Raw genomic sequence first — 26,339 nt, forward strand, 5'->3', positions numbered from 1 at the left:
GAGCTCTCAGATTTAATGAACACTCTCACTTCTGTTGCCCTGGTCCCCTCTTTGTCAAATGTGAATAACGGCACTGGCTTGCCTAGCAGGTACCATGAAGATGTTTTCAGAGATGCATAAATCCCAGCACCGAGGTGCACAGATGGGCAGTATGCTGAATAAATGTAGAATCCACTGAAAGTAGACTACATTCTGCATTGGAATTATTTTAACACTTACCTTTATGTTAAATCATGAATCATACCACTTAAATGTTTGTATCTGTGTTTCTAGGTAATAAATCCAAAGAAAAAAGGAAAAAAGAAAAAGTATGTTAATTCTGGAACAGTAAGTAAATATATTTTATGTTACTGGATGCTTTTCTTTTCTCTTAAAACAGAGTAGAGTTGACGTGTAATTTAACAGAATTAGAACAGAACCTTCTGTGAAGGCCACAACATGAAACTCCTCACTGTTATATAGCATTTATTTTCAGAGTTTCTTAATTTGAAGTGTCTGATAAAGCTGTGCCCAGTGTGCTGTTAAGTTGCCAATGATTTCCGAAATGAGTTATACCAAAATTTGAGTCAAATTCATGAAATTATTGAATGGAACACTTATTTTTTAATCTGAAACATATCTGCACTTTAAAAAGTGAATTTTCTTTTTGAATTTAACTGCTGAGCTTGCATCAGCAAAAGCTAGTACAGTTACCATGGCTAAACCAAAAAGACCAAAATTGTTTATTACCAACAAGTTTTTTTTGTAAATTTGCATTGAAAGATCTGTTAGTATAGTTTGGGATGAGAATTTAATGTTGTTTTGTTCATATTCCATGCTCTGTTTCATGAACCATTTGTTAGGAATGCAACTGAGAAAGTTCCCTTCAGGACTTTCTCAGCTTCCATGTTTCAGCATCCACAATGTTCAAAACATCATTTACAAAATGTGAAGATAAATGTTGAATTAGATATTGGAAAACCTAATCAGATACAAGATACATTTTTTAAAAACACATCCAGCATATGTTTTTTTTCCCCATGAACAGCTCCTCTGCAGTCAGCAGGGCTCCTCTCACTCTGACCTGTAGCCTTGAAGGAATGTTTTGTCATTCTCACATTCCTGTGTAAGTCTGTTCATCTGTAGGAAAATGAACACTTATTTTGTACCTCTGCTTTAAATTGTAAAAAACAGGCAGAAGCAGCTTCTCCAAAAAAACTTACCATACATGATCTGATTTGTTAGATAATTTATTTTTTGCTAACGTATCCTTTTACTACAGTTTAATGTGTAAAAATAAAGTTGTGTTACGCTAAATTAGTTAGAGGCTTATGAAAAGTAATTAGTTTAAATCAATACTAAAACTAAGTGTACTCAAAATGGTAGATATGATAATTGGCTTAGGGTACAGAAGAGCAAAAAATTGCATTTACATGTTCTATTTTCTTGTTGATTTTGGTTTTAAATATTTTAACACCTTCACATATATCTGTATTTGAAAGAAATATTTTACTCATGTTTGGACAGACAAAATCAACTGTGTCTTCTTATTCTTTGTCCAAATTAAATTGAAATTTCCAATAAACGGTTGTTAGCAATTTTCTTTCCTCTTGCCTTGTCTGTCAGTGTTCCCTGTTGTTGGTTCTGTAATTTCTTTTCTTTATCAAGTCCTGTTTGCCCTCATTTACCCTCACTTCTGTAAGTCCTTCAGGGATCCCTTATGCTTCTCCAAATTGTCACTTTCCTGTGTGTTTGCCTGCAGGTTTGTTTTTCTTCTCCCTGTCATTTACCCAATATGTTATTTATCCCACAGATTTCTAGATTTCCAAACCAGGCACTAAGACCATCATTCTCACTAATAGGATGTTGGCTTCTGGAAAATCTTAAGTGGATGTAGATCATTAACTGCTATCTCACTGCTGCTTTTAAGGGCAGTGTAAACACAGTAGCCATCTCAGTTCATTATGACTTACAGGCTCATTTTAAATTCAGACAGACAAACTGTTTCAGGATACATTATTAGCTTTGAACAAAGCAAAGTAGAGAAATATAAAATTAACTAGATAAAACTTGGAACACTGGTAGTAAATACCTTGGCTGCTTCGGAAGGGTCTTATCTGTTTCAGTGTACCTTTTAAAATAAGATTCACTGAAAACATTTGCTTAAAATAATTAGGAAGAAGATGATCAGCTGTGATAACAGATAAAACATTAAAATGATGTCCAGTAGGAAAATCTGTAGAAATTTTAGTCTTATATGCAAGACTATGCCATAAGTAGTCTGGAAGAACTTTGTAATCATCTTCTGTTTTCAACTAGAAGGATAATTTGATGGTTTTAAAATTTGCAGGTCACTAAGAATCACAGAGAACCTGTGACAAACAAAGTGGGATACAAGACAGAATTACTACCTGTAATCTCATTCTGAGCCCAAGTTTACAACATAGGAATATTTTCTATTTTCATATTTTGCTACAGTTGGAGGCAAATAAAATTTAGTAACAAACTTCCATCCACTTTTTATTCCTTATATCATTATCAGTGAATTTGGTTTGAGTAGTTACTTAAGCATTTCTCACTGACTGCTGATGCATTTATGTTCTAAGAGCTTTGTGTCACTTTGTAAATAAAATGAAAATAATTTGGATCAAATTATTTCATTCATAAATGTTCTGCAGTATATTAAGATCTTGAATGCTGGAGCTTCTCCACTTGAGTTTATACTTGTGACTCAAGTGCTGGGAAGTAACACCTTTAGACCACTGTTTAGGTTTTGGACCTATACATTTTCTGAATAATAAAAGCTGGGACTGAAGATATTTCTTTAAATTTTTTATATATTCCACTTTGATTTTTTTTTAATATTTCATACATATGTAAAATGTACTGGATTTTTGCATACTTGACTCGCATTAATACTCAGTTCCACTTTTGATGTGATTTGAGTTCTTTATGCAGTGTTGACGTACTCATAGAATAGATACATTATCATCTCACCTCTCATATATGTATGTATATATGTATAGTTGTGGGTGGTTTGAGTTTTTTTAAAAACAGATGTAGTAGGCTTCCAAATTTGTTTCTTCATTCTGAAGAACTGCCTATTGAAATAATAGAATCATAGAATGGTTTGAGTTGGAAGGGACCTTAAAGATCATCTAGATCCAGTCCCCCTGTTGGGGGACACCTCCACTAGATCAGGTTTCTCAGAGCCTAAGTCAGCCTGGCCTTGAACACTTCCAGGGATGGGTCTTCCACATCTTCCCTGGGCAACCTGTTTCAGTGTCTCACCACCCTCATAGTGAAGAATTTCTTCCTAGTGTCAAATCTAAATCTCCCCTCTTCAAGTTTTAATCCATTACCCATTGTCCTCATAGTAAAAAGTCCCTACTTTTCTTTTTTTAATCTTTTTTTTCCCTAACACGCTAAGAAATGATGTCTTAAGGATTGAGCTGTAAAAACATTGTGCTTATGTCTCTACTTGTTCAGCTGGGAAATGACAATTAATGTCTTTTTTATTTGTTTTCAGGTAACATTGCTTTCCTTCCTAATTGAAACAGAAGTTTCATTCCTTGACTATATTAAAGGCGGGTATGTGATTGGCAACACGTCTTTCTTGTTTTCACAATCTGATTGTAATTCACTAATAATTTGTATCTATACTTTGCATATGATGACTCGTAGTAGTAAAGTAGTATCTAGAAAGAGCTGTATTCTTTCCTCATTTGAGGGCAGTACTTTCCTAGAGAAAACCTGCAGATAGTTACTGATGTAAGTGAAGTTATAGAACTTTGCTTATAATGTTGGAATTAGTGTTGGTACTAAAACACTGAGATTGAGTAATGACCTCTGATCAGCCAGTGAAAATGGAATTAACTGAAAGGGAATTATCAGTAGACTTTTAAATTAGTAAAATTCTGATTTATGTCTTCCGATTACACTGACCTTTGGGGTATTTAATACTGCCATTTATTTACAGCCTTTCCCCTTCAAAAGCATTTTTCAATACTAATTATGTAAAATTATATGCAAAAGACAAAAAACATATTCGATTCTCATTTATTGTCATTTTCCCAAGTAGAGACAGAAGCATGAAATGGCTTGTCCTAGAACATGTCTGGAAATGGGATCAAATCTCAGAAACTCCTGTCTCTTAAACTACCTGTCAGAACACAATTCTTTAAGATAAAGAGAAGTATCTGTTACACAGTCCTAGACACTTAATGTGGATTTTGGAGGCATACAGTCTGTATACACATTCCACATAGAGAATTGATTACCTGTGAAGAAACAAGTTGCTATTTTTGTGCCAGTCTTCAACCAGGCTTCAGCTGAAATAAAAAGGAAGTCCGTATTGTGTTTTGGAAGTAGCAATATCAAGGCTTTGCTTTTGTTCACAACACTGGTAATCCTACAGATGAGAATGTACTTAAGGTTTATTCCTAACATAACTATCGTTGAAGCTGGTTAAGCTGAAGTGATGCCCCCAAATTACAATTGTTAGCTGCAGAAGAGCTGTCACTGAGCTATCTCAACTGCCATTGCATTCAAGGTTTTGAAAAACTGCAGCCTGAGGTTGTGCTCCATGCTGAACTGATAACTTGAGGGAATGGATAAATGTTGAGATGTACTCCAAACTGTTGACCTTAACCCATGGGCTTCTGTAGAGTGTAATTTTTTTTGCTCTCTCAAGGACTAACAGCCTCTTTGATATTTCAGTTCTGCCATAAATTTAATTTTAAAGTAGAAAAATCCAAATTCACTGCTGTTTGATCTCCATCCAAGGAAATAAATATTTTCATTAAGAGTGAGTTCATCCTGTTATCTCAAGACACTGTGTCTTTTAGCTCATTAGGATGAGCATATTTTATGTGCAGTACTTAAAAATGAGAATGCCTAATTAGTGTTTTTAACATGGATATAGATGTATTGTCTTTAAAATTCTTATTTAGTATCTGTGGATAGAGTTGTGATTTGACTTGTTCTTTGGTGACTGAACATACTTTCTCATTTGATTGGATGCAGAGCCCTTGCAACATTAGATTTGATTGTTTGATATTGTTGTATGGTATGCACATTGTTTTATGGACTATGGGTGACCTTCAGAGTGAGTCACTGGGGCTTCTGAGTAGTGGGACATGTTAGTGGAGGGAAGGAAGGGGCTGTGTGTCAGGGAGCAGCCTTCCCTTCCCAGAAGTGCTGGGGAGCTGGGAGCAGAGCTGGGTAGCATGGCTGGCAGGACAGGGTCTCACCAGGAAGGGCCCAATCATACAGTATGTGGGCAAGGCAAGCAGGACAGGCCCAGAGATGGTGGCCAGGATCAATTAAGGCCTGATCATCAGGGAAGTTTATGGTGATGAGGCAGACTGTGGTCAGAGTGAGAAGGCAACCCACAGATCTGGCTAAGAATCAGGTCCAGCAATTGCCAGGCAGGTCTGTGGTAGGCAAGGCAAGGAGGTCAAGCCAGGAAGTTGGTCCATGGGTCAGGATCTGGATTAATGGAGTCCATGGACAGGCATGGGCTTGGCTGAGGTGAAGACCCAAACTCCTCTGACATAGCTCAGGCCAGAACTGAAGGCTGAGCTGAAAGGTGGCTCCTGAGCCAATGGTAGGGGGAGTGGTGGAGGGCTGGACAGAGTCTGTTTAGGGCCATTAAAAGACTTCTTTGTACACTCGGGACCACTAGACATTGTTCCAAGGTGCTTCTACACTGCAAACTGTCAGCACCTTCTAGAATATCCTTACCTCCAGTTCAGATAATTAGAAAAACTGCTGCTGGAATACTTCTTGTCTATATTTGGACTCCTTGGATCCTACAGTTTCTCCTCAGAGAGGATTCAATTCAGTTGTTGACTACATTAGAATCTGTTACAGTTTAGGAAAGGTTAAACTTCCTGATACAGGTCAGGGATACTGGCAAGGTACTACTGAATCAGCCTCGCCTCTGTCCCTGACAAATGATGGATCAGCTCATTCTGGAGGGCAATAGATGAGAACTAGAACACAGGAGGTTCCACTTCAACATGAGGAAAAACTTACTTATTCTAAGGGTTACATGGCACTGTAAGAGGCTGTCCAGAGAGGTCGTGGAGTCTCTTTCTCTGGGGACATTAAAGACCCGTCTGGATGTGTTTCTGAGTGACCTGCCCTAGACTCTGTGGTGATCCTGCTCTGGCAGGAGGGTTGAACTCAATGATCTCCAGAAGTCCCTTCTAACCCCTAACATTCTGTGATTCTATGAATCTTTAACATCTGAAGAATGTGTTAACTCTACATGCTATGAAGAATTCTGTCAGCACATTTGCTAGACAAACTGTTCCTGAGGCACCTAGATTGCCATGGTTAGGAAACTAGTTATTTCTGTGTTCCTGACTCCATTTCCAATTATCAGAATGGCTTGTTGTGCCTGCTTTGAATCACTGTAACAGGTGGACAGCTTCTTTAGATAACAAAAGAGTAATTGGAGCATCCAGGTTCTGGATGTGATTTCTGCATGAACAGTCATGGTCAATCTGCTGAGGTGCTCTACTGATGTGTGCAGGTGTTCTGTTTTTAGTAGAGAACCCTGGAGTTTAAGAAAAACAGGTCACTTTTGTTGGGCCTGCTGTTGCTTTTGTCAGGAACATTCCTGTTGTGGACTTGAACTGCAGTAGAAAATGGCATTTCTTCCATGTTTACCAAAAGTTTGTGTTGAGCAAAGTGTACGTAGACACAGATGCACAGAGAAACGGTTTTATCTCTAGTGTAGCTGTTCTTTCAAGTGTGTTGTACATATATGACACAAAGAACTTATTTACCATTCATTCAAAATTAATCTCTACAAGAAGAATGCATATAAGGAACTGAGGAATTAAGTTTTCTATCTACATATGAAAATAAAATAGTATAGTGGGTGCATATGTCATCGTCTTGGGTGGTTTATTACAGTTCTCACTGAGATGTTATAAGTTAATAAATGTTATAATATCCATTCTATAGACAAACAGAAATTTTGAATATAAATAATACGTTGCTGTTCTTATTAATAATTTGTATATATTTCTGTAACTGCAAGTCAAAGAAGACTTGTGATATTCATAATTACAACTTAAACTTTTTTCCGCTCTTTATATAAAAATAGTGTCATGTGGTAGAATGCTCTGTGCTTAAAAGTATGACCAGTAATACTTGTCATGTAATTCTTTTATCTAGAATCTTGTTTAGTGATTCATACATTTATTTCTCTGTAAATACCAGTGGAAACTGCAGAAGTGCTTGTATAAAATGTTACCTTTCTTTCTATGACCTACAAACTTTTGTTATTTGTAAACATGACCAAGAGACTAAGAGTAATTTTCTTGGCTTCTCCCTTCCTTCCTTTGTCTCCTGTAATATTGCTGCATATCAGTTGCAGTCCAGTTGACAGATTTGGAAGGAAGAGGGAAGAGAAGATTACATCAGTCTGTTTTCCCATCAAGTTTGTCCTCCAAAGTTGTTTTTTTTAATTCCCTGGTTTTCTTCCATTTAGTTAGGCAAGGGAAAGAAAACACTGATTCTGCAATAGGCACAATATTGGCTCTTCTATAAATGGGTGCTTATTAAATGCTTCATGTTCAGAACTTTCATTGTAATTTATTTCATCTGTCTAGAACTAATACTGATTTAATGGAAATCTTGACAGCTTTAACTGTGACAAATTGGGATTACAGTATTGATTTCATTTATGTTTTGTGTCTGCATCTGTTTAATTGGGATATTCCATTATAAGTATCATCAATATGACTGTAGTTTTTTTAAAGAGCTTTGAAGAATGAAATAGAAATTTTCTCATAAATTCTAATTTTGTTTCACTACATAAAACCAGATTTTATAGCAGTATGGCAGGAAAGAGCTGGATGTCTCTTGCATCTGAATATTCCATCAAGAAGTGCTTGTGTATTAGTAGCTGACTTTTCCTTACAACTTTATACTTAATCATGTATTTTGCCATACTGACCTTCCCACATTTAAAATAGGTACATTGTGCTAGAAATTAATATATATTTCAAAATCTGATTTCTCCTGCCAGTTAACAATTAATAACATGTTCCTATCAAAATACAAACATGAATAAGCCCAAGAACGTAAGGGATATGGCCTTGAAGAAGAATGTAATTGGTCTGCTCTGGTTTTGTCTGGAAGAGAGACCAGGAACCAAAAAGCTGCAAAACTTAGCAGACAGAAAAGATATTTTTATGCAGAAGTTTCTAGCCTGTTCAACTTACTAGAATAAGGAGTGAGCTAGAAACTTTCTCTAGGCATTTGTAAATCAATAAAGTTCAGGGACTGAATCCTTTTGCAATCCCGAATTATGAAATTATATTTTCTGTCCCAGATTAGTGGAAGATAGGAGCAAATACATTCTTCCTATCATGTTAAAAGCCATACCTTAATTCAGGTTTTTGGAAAGTGACAGCCACGTTTTTTGGATTCTAAGGGTTTTGGATATTTTAACTGAACTGTATTGAGTAACTGACTGTTAAAAGGAAATTTAGAACTCCTTTAATAACAGCTATTTTCATTCACCCAGTGCACCATATAATGTAGTGGCATGCATATTTTGTTTGAAGGAGACCTGGTGTGAGATACAGTTATGAAACAAGGGCTGCCATAGTTACATATTTTGAAGGCTTTACCATATTTTTTTTTTTTGTATCCTTGGAGAATAATAAGGAGTAACAAGACTGTATAAGAGGAAGATCTTGTCGAGCTTTTATCAGAAAAATCTTCTGTATGTTGATACTGCATTTGGCCTAACAAGCATCTGCAAAGGGGAAATTATAAAATAACTGTCACTGGGGAATTCAATGTCATGGAGAGAATACAGCCTCTTGATAGTGTTACTTACTTACTCCATTGGCTCTTTTTGTAGATGTCTGAGCAGCAAGTGGTCCTCGAACCTTCAAAAACCCCCCCACTAACAGACCAGCTGGTTGTCACTCTGAAGCCACAGGAGGAAATTAATGATTCCTTCCAATGTACTGTTTAAAAACCCCTAATAATTACAAATGTTATCAAGCCTAGTGAAAAGCTACACCCAGGCTTAGTTTGTTCCCTTATGTATATCAGTGCTGATAGAGCTTTTATTAAAAGATGGTAAGTTTCACATTGCTCTCCCAAAGAAAAATAAAATGGCTGCTCTGTGGCTGTGAGGTGAAGATCACTGTTCTTTTCAAGATGCTGTCATCATTTCTTGTGGTAATATAGGGCAAATTCACCTGTTCATGTATCAAATAGATCAAGTCTTTCTACACCAACTAAATTCTGGCAAAGCAGTGGTGATCTATCCATCTCTGAATCCACAAGACACATTGCTGTGCTTGGCTATTTATTCTACATAAGTTCTCCCTTGGGATGGGACGTTCAGTAACTCAGCCTGCCTGGCCAAGTGTCACAGCGTTAGTGGCTTTTATGCAAAGCCTCATGACCTCACAACATCACTGATGTAGGGGGTGTCATGAACTTGTAATGTAGCTCTTTGGGGAACTATACATCTGGAAAAGCTGGGACAAAGCCTTAGCCAATGAATTGACACAGAATCACAGAATGGTAGGGGCTGGAAGGGACCTCTGAATGTCATCTAGTCCAACCCCCCTGCTAGAGCAGGATCTGCTAGAGCAGATTACACAGGAACATGTCCAGGCAGGTTTTGAATGTCTCCATAACCTCCCTAGGCAGCCTGTTCCAGTTTGATGTTACCCTCAGAGTAAATATACGTAAAATATAAGTAAATATAAGTATTATCTTATATTTAGGTTAAACCTCCTGTGTACCAGTTTGTGAGCATTGTCCCTTGTTCTGTCACTGGGCACCACTGAGGAGAGTCTGGTCCCACCCTCCTGACACCTACCCTTTAAATATTTATAAGCATTGATGAGATCCTACCTCAACTTCCTTTACTCTAAGCCAAACAGACCCAACTCTCTTGGTCTGTCTTCATATGGTATATGCTCCAGTCTCTTAATAATCTTCTTTCCTTATCAGAAATTTCCTTATCAAGGTTTTGTTGTTTCAAAGACTTCAATTTTATATGCCTTTTCAAATTTGGAGTGTCCTTATTCTGAATTAATGTTTTTTAACTCATGTCCCTTACACAAAATAAGCACTGAACAGGTTAATTAGATTATGGTAGGGTGATTTAGGTTATGGTTGCACTTGATGATCTTCAAGGTCCCTTCCAACCAGGATGACTCTATGAAAATACAGTAATCAATAATCTTGTTTAAAAATATGTTGATGAAGGTTAATATGTTAATAAAACTAACCCAATAATGTGCACTTGAACCTAAGAACTAGTCTGTTAAAGAGAAATAAAACATGCAGTAGAAGTAAAAACAGAACAGTGGACTTTCAGCTTTATTCATCACATTTAAATTGGTTCCTGAATAATGTTGTTACCATGAAAACACTTCTTAAAATGTCATCCAGATTAATTTTCCATTTGGTTTCCAAAGTAGTTGTGTCTGATGTTTTCATGACACACAGCTTCTAAATTGCCCATCTGGGATTAATTTTGTAGTTATAGCTGCTAAATTTTTTGATTCCTAGTGAAACAGTAGAGAAATTAATAACTTATAATAATTTCTCACATGTTATGCTGCTTTTGAAAGTATTTTCTCCAGTGGTGCTAATTTGAAGTTGATTTTTTTGTTTGAGCTTGAGAGACCCAGTTATGTGTTAAAAATACTAAATTAATTACCTCTTGTTGATTTTTAGTGCAAAGTCTGACTTTTACCTTGTACCCTTTTGCCATTTATTACTTGTTTCCTCAGAGAGACTCTGACACCTTGTGTAGCTTAGGCTTCTATGTCTCCTTTCCAAGGATCATATTCAGAGAGATGTTTCTGATACAGAACCATTAAATAATTTAGTTGCAAAAGATCTTTAAGATCATCAAGTCTGACTGCTAACCCGGCACTGCCAAGTCCACCACTAAACCATGTCCCTAAGCACCACAGCTACGTGGCTTTTAAATACCTCCAGGGGTGGTGACTCAACCATTTCCCTGGACAGCCTGTTCCTTATCTTCTTCACACCCCTTCAAGTGAAGAAGTGTCTTCTAATATCTAATCTAAACCTTCCCTGGCTCAAACTGAGACCATTTCCTCTCCTCCTATTGCTTGCTACTTGGAGAAGAGACCGAACCCCAACTGTCTACAACCTCCTTTCAGGTAGCTGTAGAGAGCAGTGAGGTCTTCCCTTGGTTGTATTGTGTTGTTTTTTCCTAACCTCTTCTTATCTGAAGAAGACAGCTTTTCTACGTGCTGTAGTAATCATGGTAGAAGACAGTTGACATACATGTCTTAGGATCTTTATTCTTACTATCACAGAATTATAGAATGGTTTGGGTTGGAAGGGACCTTAAAGACCATCTAGCTCCAACCCCTTTGCCATGGGTAGAGTCACTTCTCTCTAGACCACATTGGAGACCACTCAAAGCCCCATCTGACCTGGCCTTGAATGCTTCCAGGGATGGGGCATCCACAAGTTCTCTTGGCAACCTGTTCCAGTGTCACACTACCCTCAAAGAAAAAAAATTCTTTCCAAGTTTTCCATGGCTAGGGCTAAAATATGTCCAAAGGAAAATCAGTATAACTGTTGAAAATTAATAATGTTTATTGAACTTAACCTGATAAACAATTCAAGATTTTGTATAACCAATGAAAAAAGGAAGGATGGAGTAAAGTAACTGTTTCCAGTGTTTTAGTAAAACACTGTTGTGTAACTCTTGGCTGAAGCCTGATAAAAGAGTATTTTCAGTGTTTTATTTCCTGTATTAGAAAATTACTGTCCTACAGTTTGTCCACAAACAACATTATCATCTCTTGTTTGTTCTTCCACAGAACAGTAAAGCTATTAACAAGATTTGTGTTTGCTTTTTCTACAGAACCCAAATCAATTTCACAGTAGCTATTGATTTCACAGCCTCAAATGGTAAGAATAAAAATGACCTTTTTGTGCATGTATGTGCTCTGTTCAGTTTTAAGTGTACATGTATGTGCCTATATCAGTATTTTGCTTAACTTCATTCTGTTACTGATTGTATGACTGGCAACATGTCAAATCTGGATTCCATTTTGCTGTCCAACAGACTAGAGCACAATTCCTGTCCAGAAAAACAGGGCAAGTAGAGCAGATAAAAATTGAAAAAGCTACATATGAAGCTGAATAAGTAGGAGAGGTTTTCAAATCTTTGTGTATTTTCCAATTAATATTTTTGTTGTTTTCTTTTTATTGCTGGGAGAAAACTGCCTAACTTAGGAAGATCTCATTGAGAGGAGCAAAAGAAAGGAGTTTCAAGTGGAGTAAGGCTGAAATGGGGTGAAGCAGAGATAAGTTTTGATCCTCCTCCAGAGATGCTATCAGAATGTAATAATACTTTAGTAAATTTCCTCTTAAAAACATGTATCGTTCTAAAATTACACAAATTTATGAGGGTAATGATAGTTTCTTGCTTCCCATTCAGTGCTGAAAAGGTTTACAGCTACCACTGTTAAACTATTAACATGTATTCAGAAAATCATTGCATTTTTACCTGATACAACCACAGTTAGGTATATAGGAAATCAGTTCATTTTCTTTTCAATTTCTGCTTTTTTAGATTTCTGTAATTTTTAAGAGAGAAAATTTTGAAGATATTAATTTTAAAGTAAATCTGCTTGATCTTTCTTTCAACAGGTAACCCTTCACAGCCTACGTCACTGCACTACATGAATCCCTATCAGCTGAATGCTTATGGCATGGCACTGAAAGCAGTAGGTGAAATAATTCAGGACTATGACAGTGATAAAATGTTCCCAGCTCTAGGTTTTGGAGCTAGACTGCCTCCAGATGGAAGAGTATCACATGAGTTTGCACTGGTAAGTTTACATATTGTTTGTAAGTTTTGATACTGTTCATATTCTTTACTACAATAAAATTAGGGGAGTTAACCTTGCAATCTTAAGCAATTCCTAGATAAGAGCAGATAACGTGCTAATTCTTCTGTCTAAAAGTTTATTCCCAAATCATTCATGGTCGTCAAGTTACTGACAGAAATCCAGAGTGAAAAGGTCTCTGTAGGCCAACAATAGTAATAAAGAAAACTAATCATCTTTAGCCTCAGCTGTAGCAACATGAGAAACAGAAGCTTGAAAGACTTCAGATTGAAGCTAATCTATTTTAAGAAGTGAGTGAATAATGATCCAAGATAATATTTCATCATCATCATAACTATTATTACTGTTATTATTAATTATTATTATTGTTTTATCTTATTTTCTGTGATCTCTTCATCTTTTCCAGGCTGCTAGTTTAGAGACACAGAGATAACTAAGTGGACTATAAACTGAGGTGACAAAAATAAATCTGAGACTGGTCCATGTACGAGCTAAATTAAACCTAAAAATCTAACAGTATTTGCCAGAAAGGTTGATGTGTTATAACTGATGCTTGTGATTAGTGTGGATGTTTATATACTTGCTTATTATGAGATACTTTTTTTCTGTGAGTAGGATAAAGTTAAAGCAAGTGTAGGTGTATCAGGTAGGTTTTAATTAGACAGCAGCAGAGACATGGTAGAAGACTGGTGATTGTAGATGTGTATTTCTTCTGTCAGCCTGTGCTAGAAAACAATGCCACGTGTCTTACCTCAAAGAAAGATTTTCCACATGGATAGTGATTTAAAACAGGTGCAATTGCAGATACTAATTTTAATTACAGACTTCCTTTGGTCTTCATGTAGCAAGTTCAAATATATTGATACATATAATTTTCAGGCTATTAAAACAGAAGACTTATTCCTGGCTACTTTCAGTTTGTTTCTAAAATTAATTCAGTTAATTAATGAGGCATTGGTTTTGCCTCGTTAATTGTAATGAGGTTCTTTTTACAGAGGAAAAAACAGCCTTCTTTTCCTTCCTCCATATGTAAACATAAATAGATGTCTCCCATTTAATGCTAAGCAGTATTTCAGCACTCTCTTTTAACGTTCTAGATCAATTCCATTAAAAAAATCTCCTTTGCTCTTCTCGATTCTCAGGGATGTATGTTCTATCTCAGAATGAGATACTGGCATGTTAAGCCAATGAGGTGTTGGCACTTGAAGGAGGGTAAAGTGATTCGGAAGGTCTTGAAGCCTTACATGGATCACTTGCCTGGCCTGACATGAGTCACTAATCTGGGATTTAGCTTATATGATTTTATTGTCATTGCAGAGTTATTACAGAGATGGGAGTAAAAATGGTTACCCAAAGAATTTACAGACCCAACCATTTCAGTGGGTTCCAAAAGAATAATTTCCTTTCTTAATCTTTTCAACGGGCTGAAAAAAATCAGTTTTCCAGTCCAGAGCAGTGTACAAAACCAGTAGTTTATAGTTTACTTGCATAGTGTCTGAACATCAAGATCTGGATACCATTTATTTTTTTCACATTTTTAAAATAAGAAATTACTGAGCAAGAACTGTGCTCCTAAACATACTTCCAGTTTTACATCTGCCCTGTAATTCATCCCTTAAATCCTCACATGGACTCTTTAATTCCACTTCAGATGGTATTTATGTATAGGAACCAGTTCAGGGTGCCTGTAACATGAGGCTGCTAGAACCTCCTTCCCTAGGCAGTTAACACTCACAACCAGCCTTGGCACGTACATTGGGCATCTGTAGTAAATTCTTGGACTAGATCCTAGAATACTTAGGTCTTGGCCATTTAAATGTGTATGCTGGGTACTGTTCGCTAACCTACATTGGTTTTGCTTGATCATTACTTGTAGTGATTCATCATCACTTGTTTTCATTAGAATGGAAACCCTCAAAATCCATACTGCCATGGAATTGATGGTGTGATGGAGGCATATTACAGGAGTCTAAAATCTGTACAGCTTTATGGACCAACAAACTTTGCCCCTGTAATTAACCATGTAGCCAGGTAAGCATCACAACAGGTACTCCACAGAAACTTATTGTCAATACATCTATGACATATAAAAGGCCAAATTTTAAAAATGCAACTTCTTTTCATGTTAGTTTATTTGTAGAAAGGTTTTTTTCCCTGTTACAAAGCTGTTTTTTCTTCCTTTAGATATGCTGCTTCAGTAAAAGATGGCTCCCAGTATTTTGTTCTCCTCATTATTACAGATGGAGTTATTTCTGATATGGCTCAGACAAAAGAATCCATAGTGAACGTAAGTTCTGCTGAAAGTGTTGAAATTTAAACTAATTCTGTTTCTAGGAATTCATATTTTAGGCAATAATCTAAAGAATTTAATATTTGATGCACTACATGTATTCCATAGTTTATTATTTTTTTTACAAATAGCAAAAGTTTATTATACATAGGACAAAACTAAACCAAAGCCCGAATCTGAGCCTAATTGGATGGTGTTCTATGAGCAATTGATACTCTTCCCTCTAACACTGTATGTTGATCTGAATCCTCATCTGATTCTTGCTTCCTCTTTCCTCATGCACATCCCACCACACAGTTTGTCTTTCTAACAATTTCAGACAGCTTTGATCCCCCTCCACCTTTTTAAAAACTGCCCCAAACTTTCTGATCCCAAATGACAAGTATACCAGTCATCTAATTTCCTTCTAAATAATTCCCTGGAATTTTAAGAATTCTTAATTTTTTTCTCAGTTTCTGCATTATTTTCAATAGTTTTCTATTCAAAACTTCCATGCTTTTAAGCAGTATTCTGCATTATGAACAGGTTCCAATTTTCTTTTGACCCTGGCAAACGTCAGGGAAAAATACAGAGAAACAGCTTCCAGATAGGGTTTGAGAAGATCTGTACTAATTGTTTTGAACACCCCACAGTGGATCTAGTTACAAGTGAAGTGATGGGTGAAAAGCCTACATTAAAACAATTAAGTGTCATGTCAGAATGAGTAGTGTGACATATTTCTGAAGGCCCACTTTCACTACCTCCTGTAGAGACTCAATACCATTCCAGTTGCTACGGTGCATATGAAAATATTACTGAAATGCTCCCTTTCACTGGAGAGCAAGATGCCCTCAAGTTCTAGCCAGCAGCACGAAGACAGAGTCTGTGTGTTAATAAGGGCTCTGACAGCCCACCCAGTAACTTCTTACACCCAGAGCTTCAACTGAGTTTTACCTCCTCTTCTCTTCCAGCTTCCACCACTAAAACAGGATAAACAGAGTCTTGTATTTAAAGGAGATAAAGAAGCTTTTAGTTTGGAAGTTCATCCTCTAGTCTTGTCTAGAAGTTTGGAACATTGCTTCCTTTAGGTCACAAAAAGGCTTGGTGGAGAAAACGGAGCAGCTCTTTATTTAACTCACTCCTCAATTTGAAGTCCTAAGAGAACAGCAAGTCCAGTTGGCTGAAATTTTGTGAGATTAAGTAGTTTGCCACTAAGACACACAGAAAAGCCTTGTTTCCAGTAATAGTTCATTTCCAGGAATAATAGCTGTTAGTCTGCAACTGTCTGGAAATAGACCAGATGAGTTGTTAGCTTGAAATGAGTGGAAATTTGGGAATATTTGCTGTCTTTTCTTTTTATGAAGATGCATTCATTTTTCTGTGTACTTCTTGAAGTGTGAGCGCAGTACACTGTGACACAACTAATTAAATGCTATTCAATAGCAGTTTTTTTTCAGTCTTAATAACATCCAAAATAATAATAAGGGCAGTGATGTTCAATGCAACTGGACATGTATAAAACTCAGGAAGAGTATATTTCATTTTTTAATACTAACTGCGTGGCTTAGGCATCTTCTTATTACAGTATGTATGTCAGACACATTCTGTTTTACCAAACTGTGGAAAGTTCATTCAGGAAATGCCAACACTTGAGTTTATTATGCACAACTTTAACTCTTTGCCTTTATGCTGTCCTTGCCACTTGCTGTTTCATATACATTGGTTCACACAATGCTGTCTGTGTGAGCACAGCTCTGTATAAAGGATGTTTTCTTTGCAATCAAGCCATAAGATTCTAGAAGACATCTAGACAACAGATAGTGTTCTGTTCTAAGGTGTAGCTTCATGTCTGGAAAACATTTATACTTGCTATGAGTGACTTATGCAGTGCACTGTAACTAAGTTACACTGTATTTCTGGCCCTTAGTCAAAGAATCACTGGTTGATGTTGGAAGGGACCTCAAAGCATCTTCTTGTCCAGTCCCCCTCCTTGAGCAGGGCCACCTAGAGCTGTTTGTCCAGGACCTGCTAGACAGCTTTTACTGTTATCTTCTGTAGCATATTAGTATTAAACTAATAAGGGATTTTTTTTATTATTATTTTTTTATTCTGCTACAGAATTTTAGGTGGAAGATTGACTATGTAGTAACACTTTGTGATGAATTTGCAGTCAATGTATAGTATGTAATGTATAATGTGCAGTGGAATGGAACATTAAATAGTCATTTATACAATTATGTATATTCATTATTTTAAATTGCATGTTTACAGTAATTAATGGTAAATCTGCTTGAAAAAAAGTTGGTTTTATATGTAGTATTATGATAGATGAAGAATGGGAAAATGTGATGATGTATCTAAAATGAGAATATCTTTTAAATGAGGGAGAAAAACACTTTTTATATTCCAAAAGAAAAAGATAACAGTATGTTCCAAACCCACTTGACTTCAGACTTGAGAGAAGCAGGGTTCTGTTTAGCAGATAGTGTACATCTGTGATGTTTGGCCAATATATACTCCTCTTTGAAATGACCGTAAGCATTTCAGAGTTCATCAGAATATCTCAATAAGGAACAGTTGTCAACCCTGACATTTGGTAGATGGCTTTTTTTAGTTCTTATCCTCCTCAACAGAGGCATTTTCAGGTTATTTCTGTAGTCTGGCAGATATCTGGCTCTTCTATCAGAGCAGAGAATCCAATATTTATTATACTGTCTTGGCAATTTTCAAGGTTTTACCAAGAGTTTATTCAGGGAAAGCCAGATGCCATCTTTGCTTTGTTTCATTGAATGAAAAAGATTAAGTAAAATTAAAAATCTTACCATAAGCCAGTTTGATATCTTCTTTGCTTTGTGGCATGGTTGACTGACTTGAATAGAATTTCATTTGTGGAAGTAATACAAGTTACATATTGCTGAAACAGATTATTCCTTCTGTTGAGAAAAGTTGACACAAGAGCTATGTAAAATATAGTGTCACATAGTTCCAAGCAGCTATGTAATATCAAAAAATAGCAAAGTGCATTTAAATAAATGTCAGACTGTCATTAGGTACATATTTGGCAAATATTGTCAGTTTAGAAAAGTTTCTAAGGTAATTTCTTATCCTAGTTGTCATATTAGTATTAAATCCTAATGTAGTTTGTTGTGTTAAATTATGATCCTACATGATTCAGAGACTCTCTAAGGAAAAAATAAAATACCTTCGTCCAAGATGTTTTGTACCACTTAAGCAGACAGTTTACATCACTCAGCTTTTTAGGTGGAAAAAAAAAAAGTTCTTTAAAAAATAACCTCTGTGTGTTTTTTATTCAGATTTTCCTCAGATCTCATATTATTGGCAGAGGTTATGTAATGTGTTAAACCTCTTTTTCTTCTTTTGAAGGCTTCAAAGCTTCCAATGTCAGTAATTATCGTGGGGGTAGGACCAGCAGAGTTTGATGGTAAGTGTTGTAGCCTTTTCCCTAGAATCTTTAATATCTGTTTACATGTTAGTAATATGTGGCTTTTCAAACAAATGCTGTTTTTTAAAAGAGCATGATATGGAACAAGCAGTAAGCACTGTTGACATTTCCAGCTGGATTGATTGATAACTCAGTATGATTACAAGCTACCATGTGGAGCTATGTAGGCCCTCAGGCTCTCTGTTCAAGTCACAGAACCATATGGGGGCTCAGCATTTACACAGCTCCAGATGATGAGGGGGAAAAAAATACCTCACAGTAAAGTAAGTATACTTAAGTAATTCTGAATTTCTTCAGCACACATATTTAGTGACCTTGTGAAGTGTCAGTTGGCTGGAAATACTGATCATCTGTTCTTAGTGCAGTAATAAAATGCTGAGAAAAATAAATACATTTGAGGAGGTGATCTGGCTTAAACTGGGCTTTACTGGACAAGAGAAGTGAGCCTTACTGTGTGGCAGCATTGAGAGAGTATTACAGTATGAGAGAAATGACCAGGATTATTTATGTATTCTTTCATGTGATGTTCCAGAACACCAATCTCCATTGCAATAAGTTGCTTCTGTTATTTGGACTAATTTAAGTGCCATTATGTATATCACTGCACTATGAAGTGTAGACATTCCCTGTGTATTTATTCCTCAGAGTTCTACGTCTTTTTTTTTTTAATTCTAGTACTTCTGGTTAGACAGCTTGTCTTTTATACATGAAATAGATTTACTACTACCACAGATGTGTAATGTAAATAATCAATAATGACTGTACCTGTTAGTTCTTGTACAAATATTTTCAGAGTATGAAAACAGTAGGAAAAAATAATATGAGAAAAAATAAGTTCTTGTGGTTTCACTTTCTAGTGCTTTTTTGCAAGTGGCATATTGGTGATCATTTTAAGATTCTTATTCCTTGAAGAGATTGTTCAAATGGACTCTTACACTTCAGATGATTGTATGCCACAAGCAATGAGAAAAGACAGTTTACCTTCATAAATGCCTATAAGAGAAATTTACAAACCCTCGTTTTTCCCCCTGAGAATTCAAACTTCAGTCATATGTTAGTTATTTTTCTCTCACCTCTCCTTTGCCTTTTCCCTTCCTCCCTGTTTGTCCATTCCTTGCATTTGCCCAGACTACCCATAACTCAGTCAGGGCATGGAGATTCTGTCTTTTTACTTCTGGAGGTTGTGTTCACAGGGTTTTGGGGGTGTCATTGCTATCACTTTTTTTAAGGCAGGATTCTGTTTGTACTGCAGGGTACAGTTTCCATCTTTGGACCCACAAGTATACTGCCTCAGCAAAGCTCGCCTAGTAAATGTGTGCCATTTCTGTGGTGCCTCAGTGTCCAAGAGGGCCGAGAAATGACTTTCCCCTCTGCAGAAGTTCCTTCTGGAAGAAACAGACTCCATGTCTGGCTGAGAGAGTTGGGGTTGTTCAGCCTGGAGAAGAGAAGGCTCAGGGGAGACCTTGTAGCACCTTCCAGTACCTGAAGGGGCTACAGGAAAGCTGGGGAGGGGCTTTTTACAAGAGCTTGTAGTGATAGGACAAGAAGGAATTGCTTTAAACTGAAAGAGGGTAGATTTAAGTTAGACTTTAGGAAGAAATTCTTTGCTGTAATGGTGGTGAGACACTGGAACAGGTTGCCAAGACCCTGGATGGGTTCAAGGCCAGGCAGGATGGGGCTCTGAGCCATGTGGTCCTGTGGAAGGTGTCCCTGCGCATGCAGGGGATTGGGGATAGATGATCTTTAAAGTCCCTTCCCACCCAAACCACTCTCTGATTCTATGTCTAATTTGGAAATTTTCAGTGGATCTCTCCTTCAAATGCTTGTTCAGCCTCCTGGTTTGAACACCTGTACATTTTTTGCATCAGCAGCATCATTTGACATTGTGCTTTACAGACCTACTTATTTTTTCTTTAAACAAACATACCCTTTGGTTTGAACTTGGCTCTCGATAGTGTCATTTATGCTCTTTAGTTCTTGCATTGGAACAAATAGTTATTGAAATGCTGTTTTCAGTGAACTCAGCCCAATTTGTAAGCCCCTGAGAAGCTCAGTGATGCAGGGCTTTGGTTTTCATAGGTATGCTGAAAGAAGGATTGTAGGATTGCAGAGCCAACAGCTGAGCAATAATCTGTGATCCCAAGTCCATCCATTTCAACACTGACCAGAGATCAGGTATGCCTTTCTACCTAGAATGGCTTCTGGGTATCTGAACAATGTTAGTGTTCCTGGGTCCTGTTCAGAATGAATCAAGAAGACACTTCATGCATTTAATGTATTTTTTAAAGAACACTTCATTCCTATGTGTTAACAGTCATTACTTTTCCAGTATGAATGTGAATTACTACCTCTTTGTGCTGTATCCTGTGATACCTTCTGTAAGAATAACTGCTGAAAATGAATGTTTCTTCACCTATGGAAGTACAAATATAGCCTTACCAGACCAGATGTCCATGCTGGTTTGAGAGCTGGAAAATAAGGACCTTATCATGGTCTGATTTGTTCTGAAGATGACAATAAAGGCAAAAAGAATGTATTGCCAGCATGAAAAAGTGCAAAATAACTACAAAGCATGATGTATTTTATAGCACAGATTATCTTAAAGCGTTACTTAAATAGCAGTTGTTGGTTTTGTTGCTCTAAATTGTAAACTGACTCAAGTTTTTCTCAGTGAGATTGTTTTTGTTGCGTAGCTGAACTCAGATTGATTAAATTTGTTTCTTTTTTTTAAGCTATGGAAGAACTGGATGGTGATGTAGTGAGGATTTCTTCAAGAGGAAAGTTTGCAGAAAGAGACATTGTGCAGGTGGGAGATAAAATTTACTCTAATAGCTAGATTTTACTGATCCTGTTTGTTTTGAATTGTTGTTTCTACATGTCATCCTACCTTGCATTATACCTTAGCACTGACATATTTTTATCTTCAGGTGTTTGTAACAGCTCAGAAACTCTGTGATATCTGTAAGCCTTTATATAACACATAGCAGTGGATTTGGGCTCATTAGGCAATGACCCGTAACTGGCAGCACACTGATACAAACTCACAGGGTTATACAGCTTTGGAAGAAGGATTAGCCTTTGCACTGCAATCTCACTGTGATTCCATCATGAAAAACTGCAATTTTTGTGTAGGTCAGCAGTACCTAATCCTCTAACAAGTGCATTTGAGATGTCTAGGAGATCTTTCTTGGCCTCAAACTGCCAGTCCAGAAGACAATGAATGTCTCCCAGTTCCAGTGTTGTGTCTCCAACATATGACCATGTATATGTCTCATGCTATAAGGAAACTCAGATGACAGGTGGAATAGGATACATAGAGAGGTTTTAGATGCCCTGTCCGTGGAGACACTCAAGGTCAGGTTGGACAGGGCTCTGAGCAACCTGATCAAGTTGAAGATGTAGTGTGGTTGGAGTAAATTATGCTAAAAGTCACTTCCAACCCAAACCATTCTATGATTCTGTGATCTGTGTTTACATGTCTGAATGAAGCCCTGAGAGTGCTCCATTCATCTGCATTCCACGGATGCCTCAATTTCTCTGTCAAAGTCCTCCGGTTCTGTTCCTGCTCTCTAGAGTGGTTCAGTCTGCCCAGCAGTTGTGGTTCAAGCCCAGGCAACCACTGGCTGTAGCAGTTCTGCATGCACAGTGATCTCCCTTCCCCTCAGAACTGCAGATTTCTATAGTCCCACAGGCTGTCCAAACTATGTACTTCATCCATGCTCCAGGCACCTCATCCTGCCTCCTGATTACCTACCTGCTGGAGAAATTTCATTATTATTTTCTTGATCAAATAAATTTAACTTGATGTGAATTTTTGTATTTTCATGGGATATGAAAGTGGAACAAAGCAAAGAGAAAGACATTTGATGGCTTAGCACACTAATATCTACTTGCCAAAGTACAAAAGAAGTTGATACTTGAAAAGCAGTAAACTACTGAAAAATTAGATCAACCTGATGACTGCAGAAAGAATAAAATCTGTCTAAAACTAAACTCTTTTATGGAAGGCATACTTTTCCAGAATACATTTATGAAATAGAATATTTTAATTGGAAGGGACCTACTACCTTCATATGGTCCAACTGCCTGACAACTTCAGGGCTGACCAAAAGTTGAAGTATGTTATTAAGGGTATTGTCCAAATGCTTCTTAAACACTGACACCCATCCTTAGGGTCAAACCTTATCTTAGATCTCCTATTTCTTCTCCCTTTATTCCTCATATTTGTCAAAATCTGTAGTTTTCACATATGTGGTGTTTTTTTTTCTCTTGCTTATTTTTTCTCTCCAAGCCAGGTTGGATTTTTATATTATTGTTGGTTAGTAGAATATACAGAGAGAATATCTGAGCTGTACAAATAACTCATACTGCAGGTGATAATGTTTTAATAATAATTAAGGTCATATTGCAGCTGATAAACATTGGAATGTGTAGATTTGTTTTCACTTACATCTGCTGGAATTGTAACTTTTCTTCAGCCTGAACTAGTATTTCTGCAAAATGTGCTGTGTCAGGTTTTTTTAAGCTAATTCTGATATCTCTGGCATGTATTGCACTTATATTTAAATGCATTTACATGTTTGCAATGTAATGATAGATAATTTCTCCAAACAACAGCAGCTCCAAAAGCTGCTGGTTTTACATTCAAAGTGCATAAGTGGACAGAGTTCTTAAAATGTTATAAACAAGATGTGGGAAAAGGCTATGCATCAGAAATAATCTAATTTCTTCTGAGAAATAAAAAGCAATATGTAATGAATACGCTTTTATATTTATTTAGAATTCATTGCATATCCAAAAAGTAATAAAATATTTACTCACTATTAACATATTTGAATCAGAACTTTGTCCCAAGCCATATTGAATTACCTGAAGGCAATATTATTTTGTGCTCTTTTTATGTCTAAATACTAACAAATATAAGCTAGCAAAATAAATTAAAAAGGGATAATGTCAAACCCTTTAGGTTTAGTATGACCTTTATTTTGTATCTGTCAGGATAAAACTGACTTGCTTTTGTAAAATTAACTACTCAAATATAAAAAGTTTATCTTTTTTGTGTATTAGGTTAGTTAAAATTTGCTAGTGAAAATCATTGTTAATTTTAACAGTGAGTGTTGTGAAATATTGAAATTAAACTAGTAAAGAAACTATTTGTCTACCAACAGTGAGTCACTGTATCTATTTACCACTGACTACAATTCACGTAAAGACATGACCTTTCTTTCCTCTCCTTAATATACTTATGTATTGTAGGGATACTCTGTTATATTTGTACGAATTTTTCTCAAGTTGTTTAATTTCTTTTTGCATAAGACTGACATTTCGTTAGAAAATGTATAACCACAGGAGGGGGGAACAAAACAAGTTTCTGTTGCCTGCTGATTTACACATTTAGCTTGGAAGGGATAAGCTTGGTGTTTGTCTTGTTATTCTTCTAACTTCGTGCTTCTGGGATAATCAGATGTATTCTTACAGAAAAGTTGATGGAGTTTAAGAAGGAACAACCACTTAAAACAGGGCAGTGTTGGGCTGGCTTCTGAAAACTGCCAGACCTTTTTTTAATGAAATGGAGGTGTCAGTGCTAGTAAATGTCACAGTATCTGCTTGTCTCTTGTATTGAAGAGTTACTGAATAAACACAGAAATAGTGAAGATGGCTAATGATGGAGCTGCAGGTACTTTGCTTCCTAGCTTAGTACTCTACAGTCAGGTTCCTTTTTGCTTGTCATTTTGCCCTGATGCCTGATACATTCTTGGACACAACACAGTCAGGAAGTAAAGGATGTTCCTATCTGGAATAAAGGCTCCTCCTGTTGGAGGCATCTTCCTGACAGCTCTTGTGGTCTTGATCACTGCCACAACCTCTGCTAGCTGGTTCTTCTTGAGCAGCAAGCTTGGACAAATGGATCTCTAGAGGTCACTTCTGGCTTCAACAATTCTGTGGCTTAGTCATCATCTTCTAGGAAACTGCAGTTCTACTGCTTCCCTGGGAAATGCCCAAATCACTAGCTGTTTACACCTGACTTGGTGACAGATTTCAGTTGAATTCAGCACAGGCTTGAAGCCTTTCTTCTGGCAATTGGAGACCTTTTTCAGGAGAGTTATGCCAAGAATCATCTCTTACTTGAATTCTAGACACCTTTTAGTAGATTTTTGCCTAGATAAGTTTTATAAGTCCAGAGTGAGAACTGCTTTCCAAAGTTCTTGTAAAAATGATTTAATTAAGTCCAAGCTCTTTTTTGCTGAAACATTGTCTTTGGTTTTGGGTTGTTTTGTTTTCTTTTCTCAAAGAGATTGTTTGATTGTTTGTTTGTTCAGTTTATTTACTAGATTTATTTTGTTTATTTCTATCTTTTTCTGGAAAGCTCAGGATCTCAGAAATACAATGCAGGCTAAACTCTCACTGAAATTCAGTGTTCCCTTAAATCTTGAAAATTGCAGTGCTGTTTAGAAAAATGGTATTTAATCTGTTGCGTTGGTTCCTGTGTATCCAAAACCCCCAAAATTTGGCTGGTTGCTATAATGAGCAAAATAGTCTTCAGATTTTAGAGTTCAGCCAGGAGATGAGAGATCTGTGGGTCTGACTTCTCAATCAGTTCTAGTTTTATCCTGGAGTACGACAAGTAACAATTAAATCTTTCCTGTTTTGTGAAGGGGGAGCAAGGCACTATTATATATACACATTGAGACGTAATGTGGATATATAAAATATATCACACCAATAGAAAATATGTATATGTATATAAAAATAGTGTAAGGTTTCATATCCATGCTCCCTAGACAAAACTTTGTTATTTTTATGTTGTAAGATGTGTTCCGTGGCTGCATAATGACCTGTGTGAACATCTCTTCTGCTTTGCAGTTTGTGCCATTCCGAGATTACATTGACAGAAGTGGAAACCACGTGTTAAGCATGGCAAGACTTGCTAAAGATGTTTTAGCTGAGATCCCAGAGCAGTTTCTGTCCTACATGAGAGTCAGAGGAATAAAGCCATCACCTGCACCACCACCCTATACACCCCCGATCCATGTGTTGCAGACTCAGATATGACTGCCCCAAAGTGCTTCTCATTTATCACAAGTCGAGTCTCTGGATGCAACAGTAGCTTCCAATAGCTTCTTGGAGCTAGAAAAATTCTCTTCACATACCAAAATTCTCCTATGGTTGCATGAGCAACTGGAAAGCTTTTAAATGCTAGGAGTAAAATGTTGATGTTCTCTCTGAGTTGGTTTTTTGGTTTGTTGTTTTTGTGGTTTGTTTTTTTTTTAAAAAAAAAAAAAAAAAAGCCCTACTTTTTGATGTATTTATTGGAGGGGAAAGCACAAGTCAGGATTTCAACTCAAAAGATGCTGTTCTTTCTGAATACTGTGTGTACATATATGTATAGGAATGCTACTACTATGTATCAATGTTTACATGTGACTATTTTTAAATTTCAGTACTTTTATAACTATTCTTAAGAATAAAAGTTTGGAATATTGATTCACATGTCTTCTAGCTTGCAATAGTTTGTCACAAGATAACAAGAGAAGCAATATCTCTTTGAATGTTTGTCCAGACGAATACAAAGGAAAGCAAAGGAAAAGAGATGCATGTTGCCCGGTACCCGAGCTGCTTCAGTCAGTGCTTCAATCCATTCATCCTGCAGTTTGAGAACAAACTCCTAAAATGTGATAACTTAATTGCATATGACTTATGACTAACCCCAAACTTTGAGGGCGAGGTATGT

The 26,339-nt window shown here is 36.7% G+C and overlaps 1 protein-coding gene across 1 annotated transcript in view; it reads left to right on the forward strand.

Moving 5' to 3' along the window:
- CPNE8 (copine VIII) overlaps nucleotides 1–25,851 on the forward strand; it is a 107,833-nt gene extending 81,982 nt beyond the window's left edge. The window contains exons 13-21 of the mRNA XM_009996794.1: nucleotides 274–327; nucleotides 3,509–3,570; nucleotides 11,885–11,931; nucleotides 12,676–12,857; nucleotides 14,779–14,906; nucleotides 15,060–15,162; nucleotides 18,529–18,586; nucleotides 21,340–21,413; nucleotides 25,472–25,851. Coding sequence (XP_009995096.1) covers nucleotides 274–327; nucleotides 3,509–3,570; nucleotides 11,885–11,931; nucleotides 12,676–12,857; nucleotides 14,779–14,906; nucleotides 15,060–15,162; nucleotides 18,529–18,586; nucleotides 21,340–21,413; nucleotides 25,472–25,660 — 897 coding nt within the window. The 3' untranslated portion in view covers nucleotides 25,661–25,851. The remainder of the gene's footprint in view (nucleotides 1–273; nucleotides 328–3,508; nucleotides 3,571–11,884; nucleotides 11,932–12,675; nucleotides 12,858–14,778; nucleotides 14,907–15,059; nucleotides 15,163–18,528; nucleotides 18,587–21,339; nucleotides 21,414–25,471) is intronic.
- Nucleotides 25,852–26,339: the final 488 nt, after the last annotated feature.

The sequence above is a fragment of the Chaetura pelagica genome, unplaced genomic scaffold (assembly GCF_000747805.2).
Source record: "Chaetura pelagica isolate M959 unplaced genomic scaffold, ChaPel_1.0 scaffold534, whole genome shotgun sequence".
NCBI lineage: Eukaryota > Metazoa > Chordata > Aves > Apodiformes > Apodidae > Chaetura > Chaetura pelagica.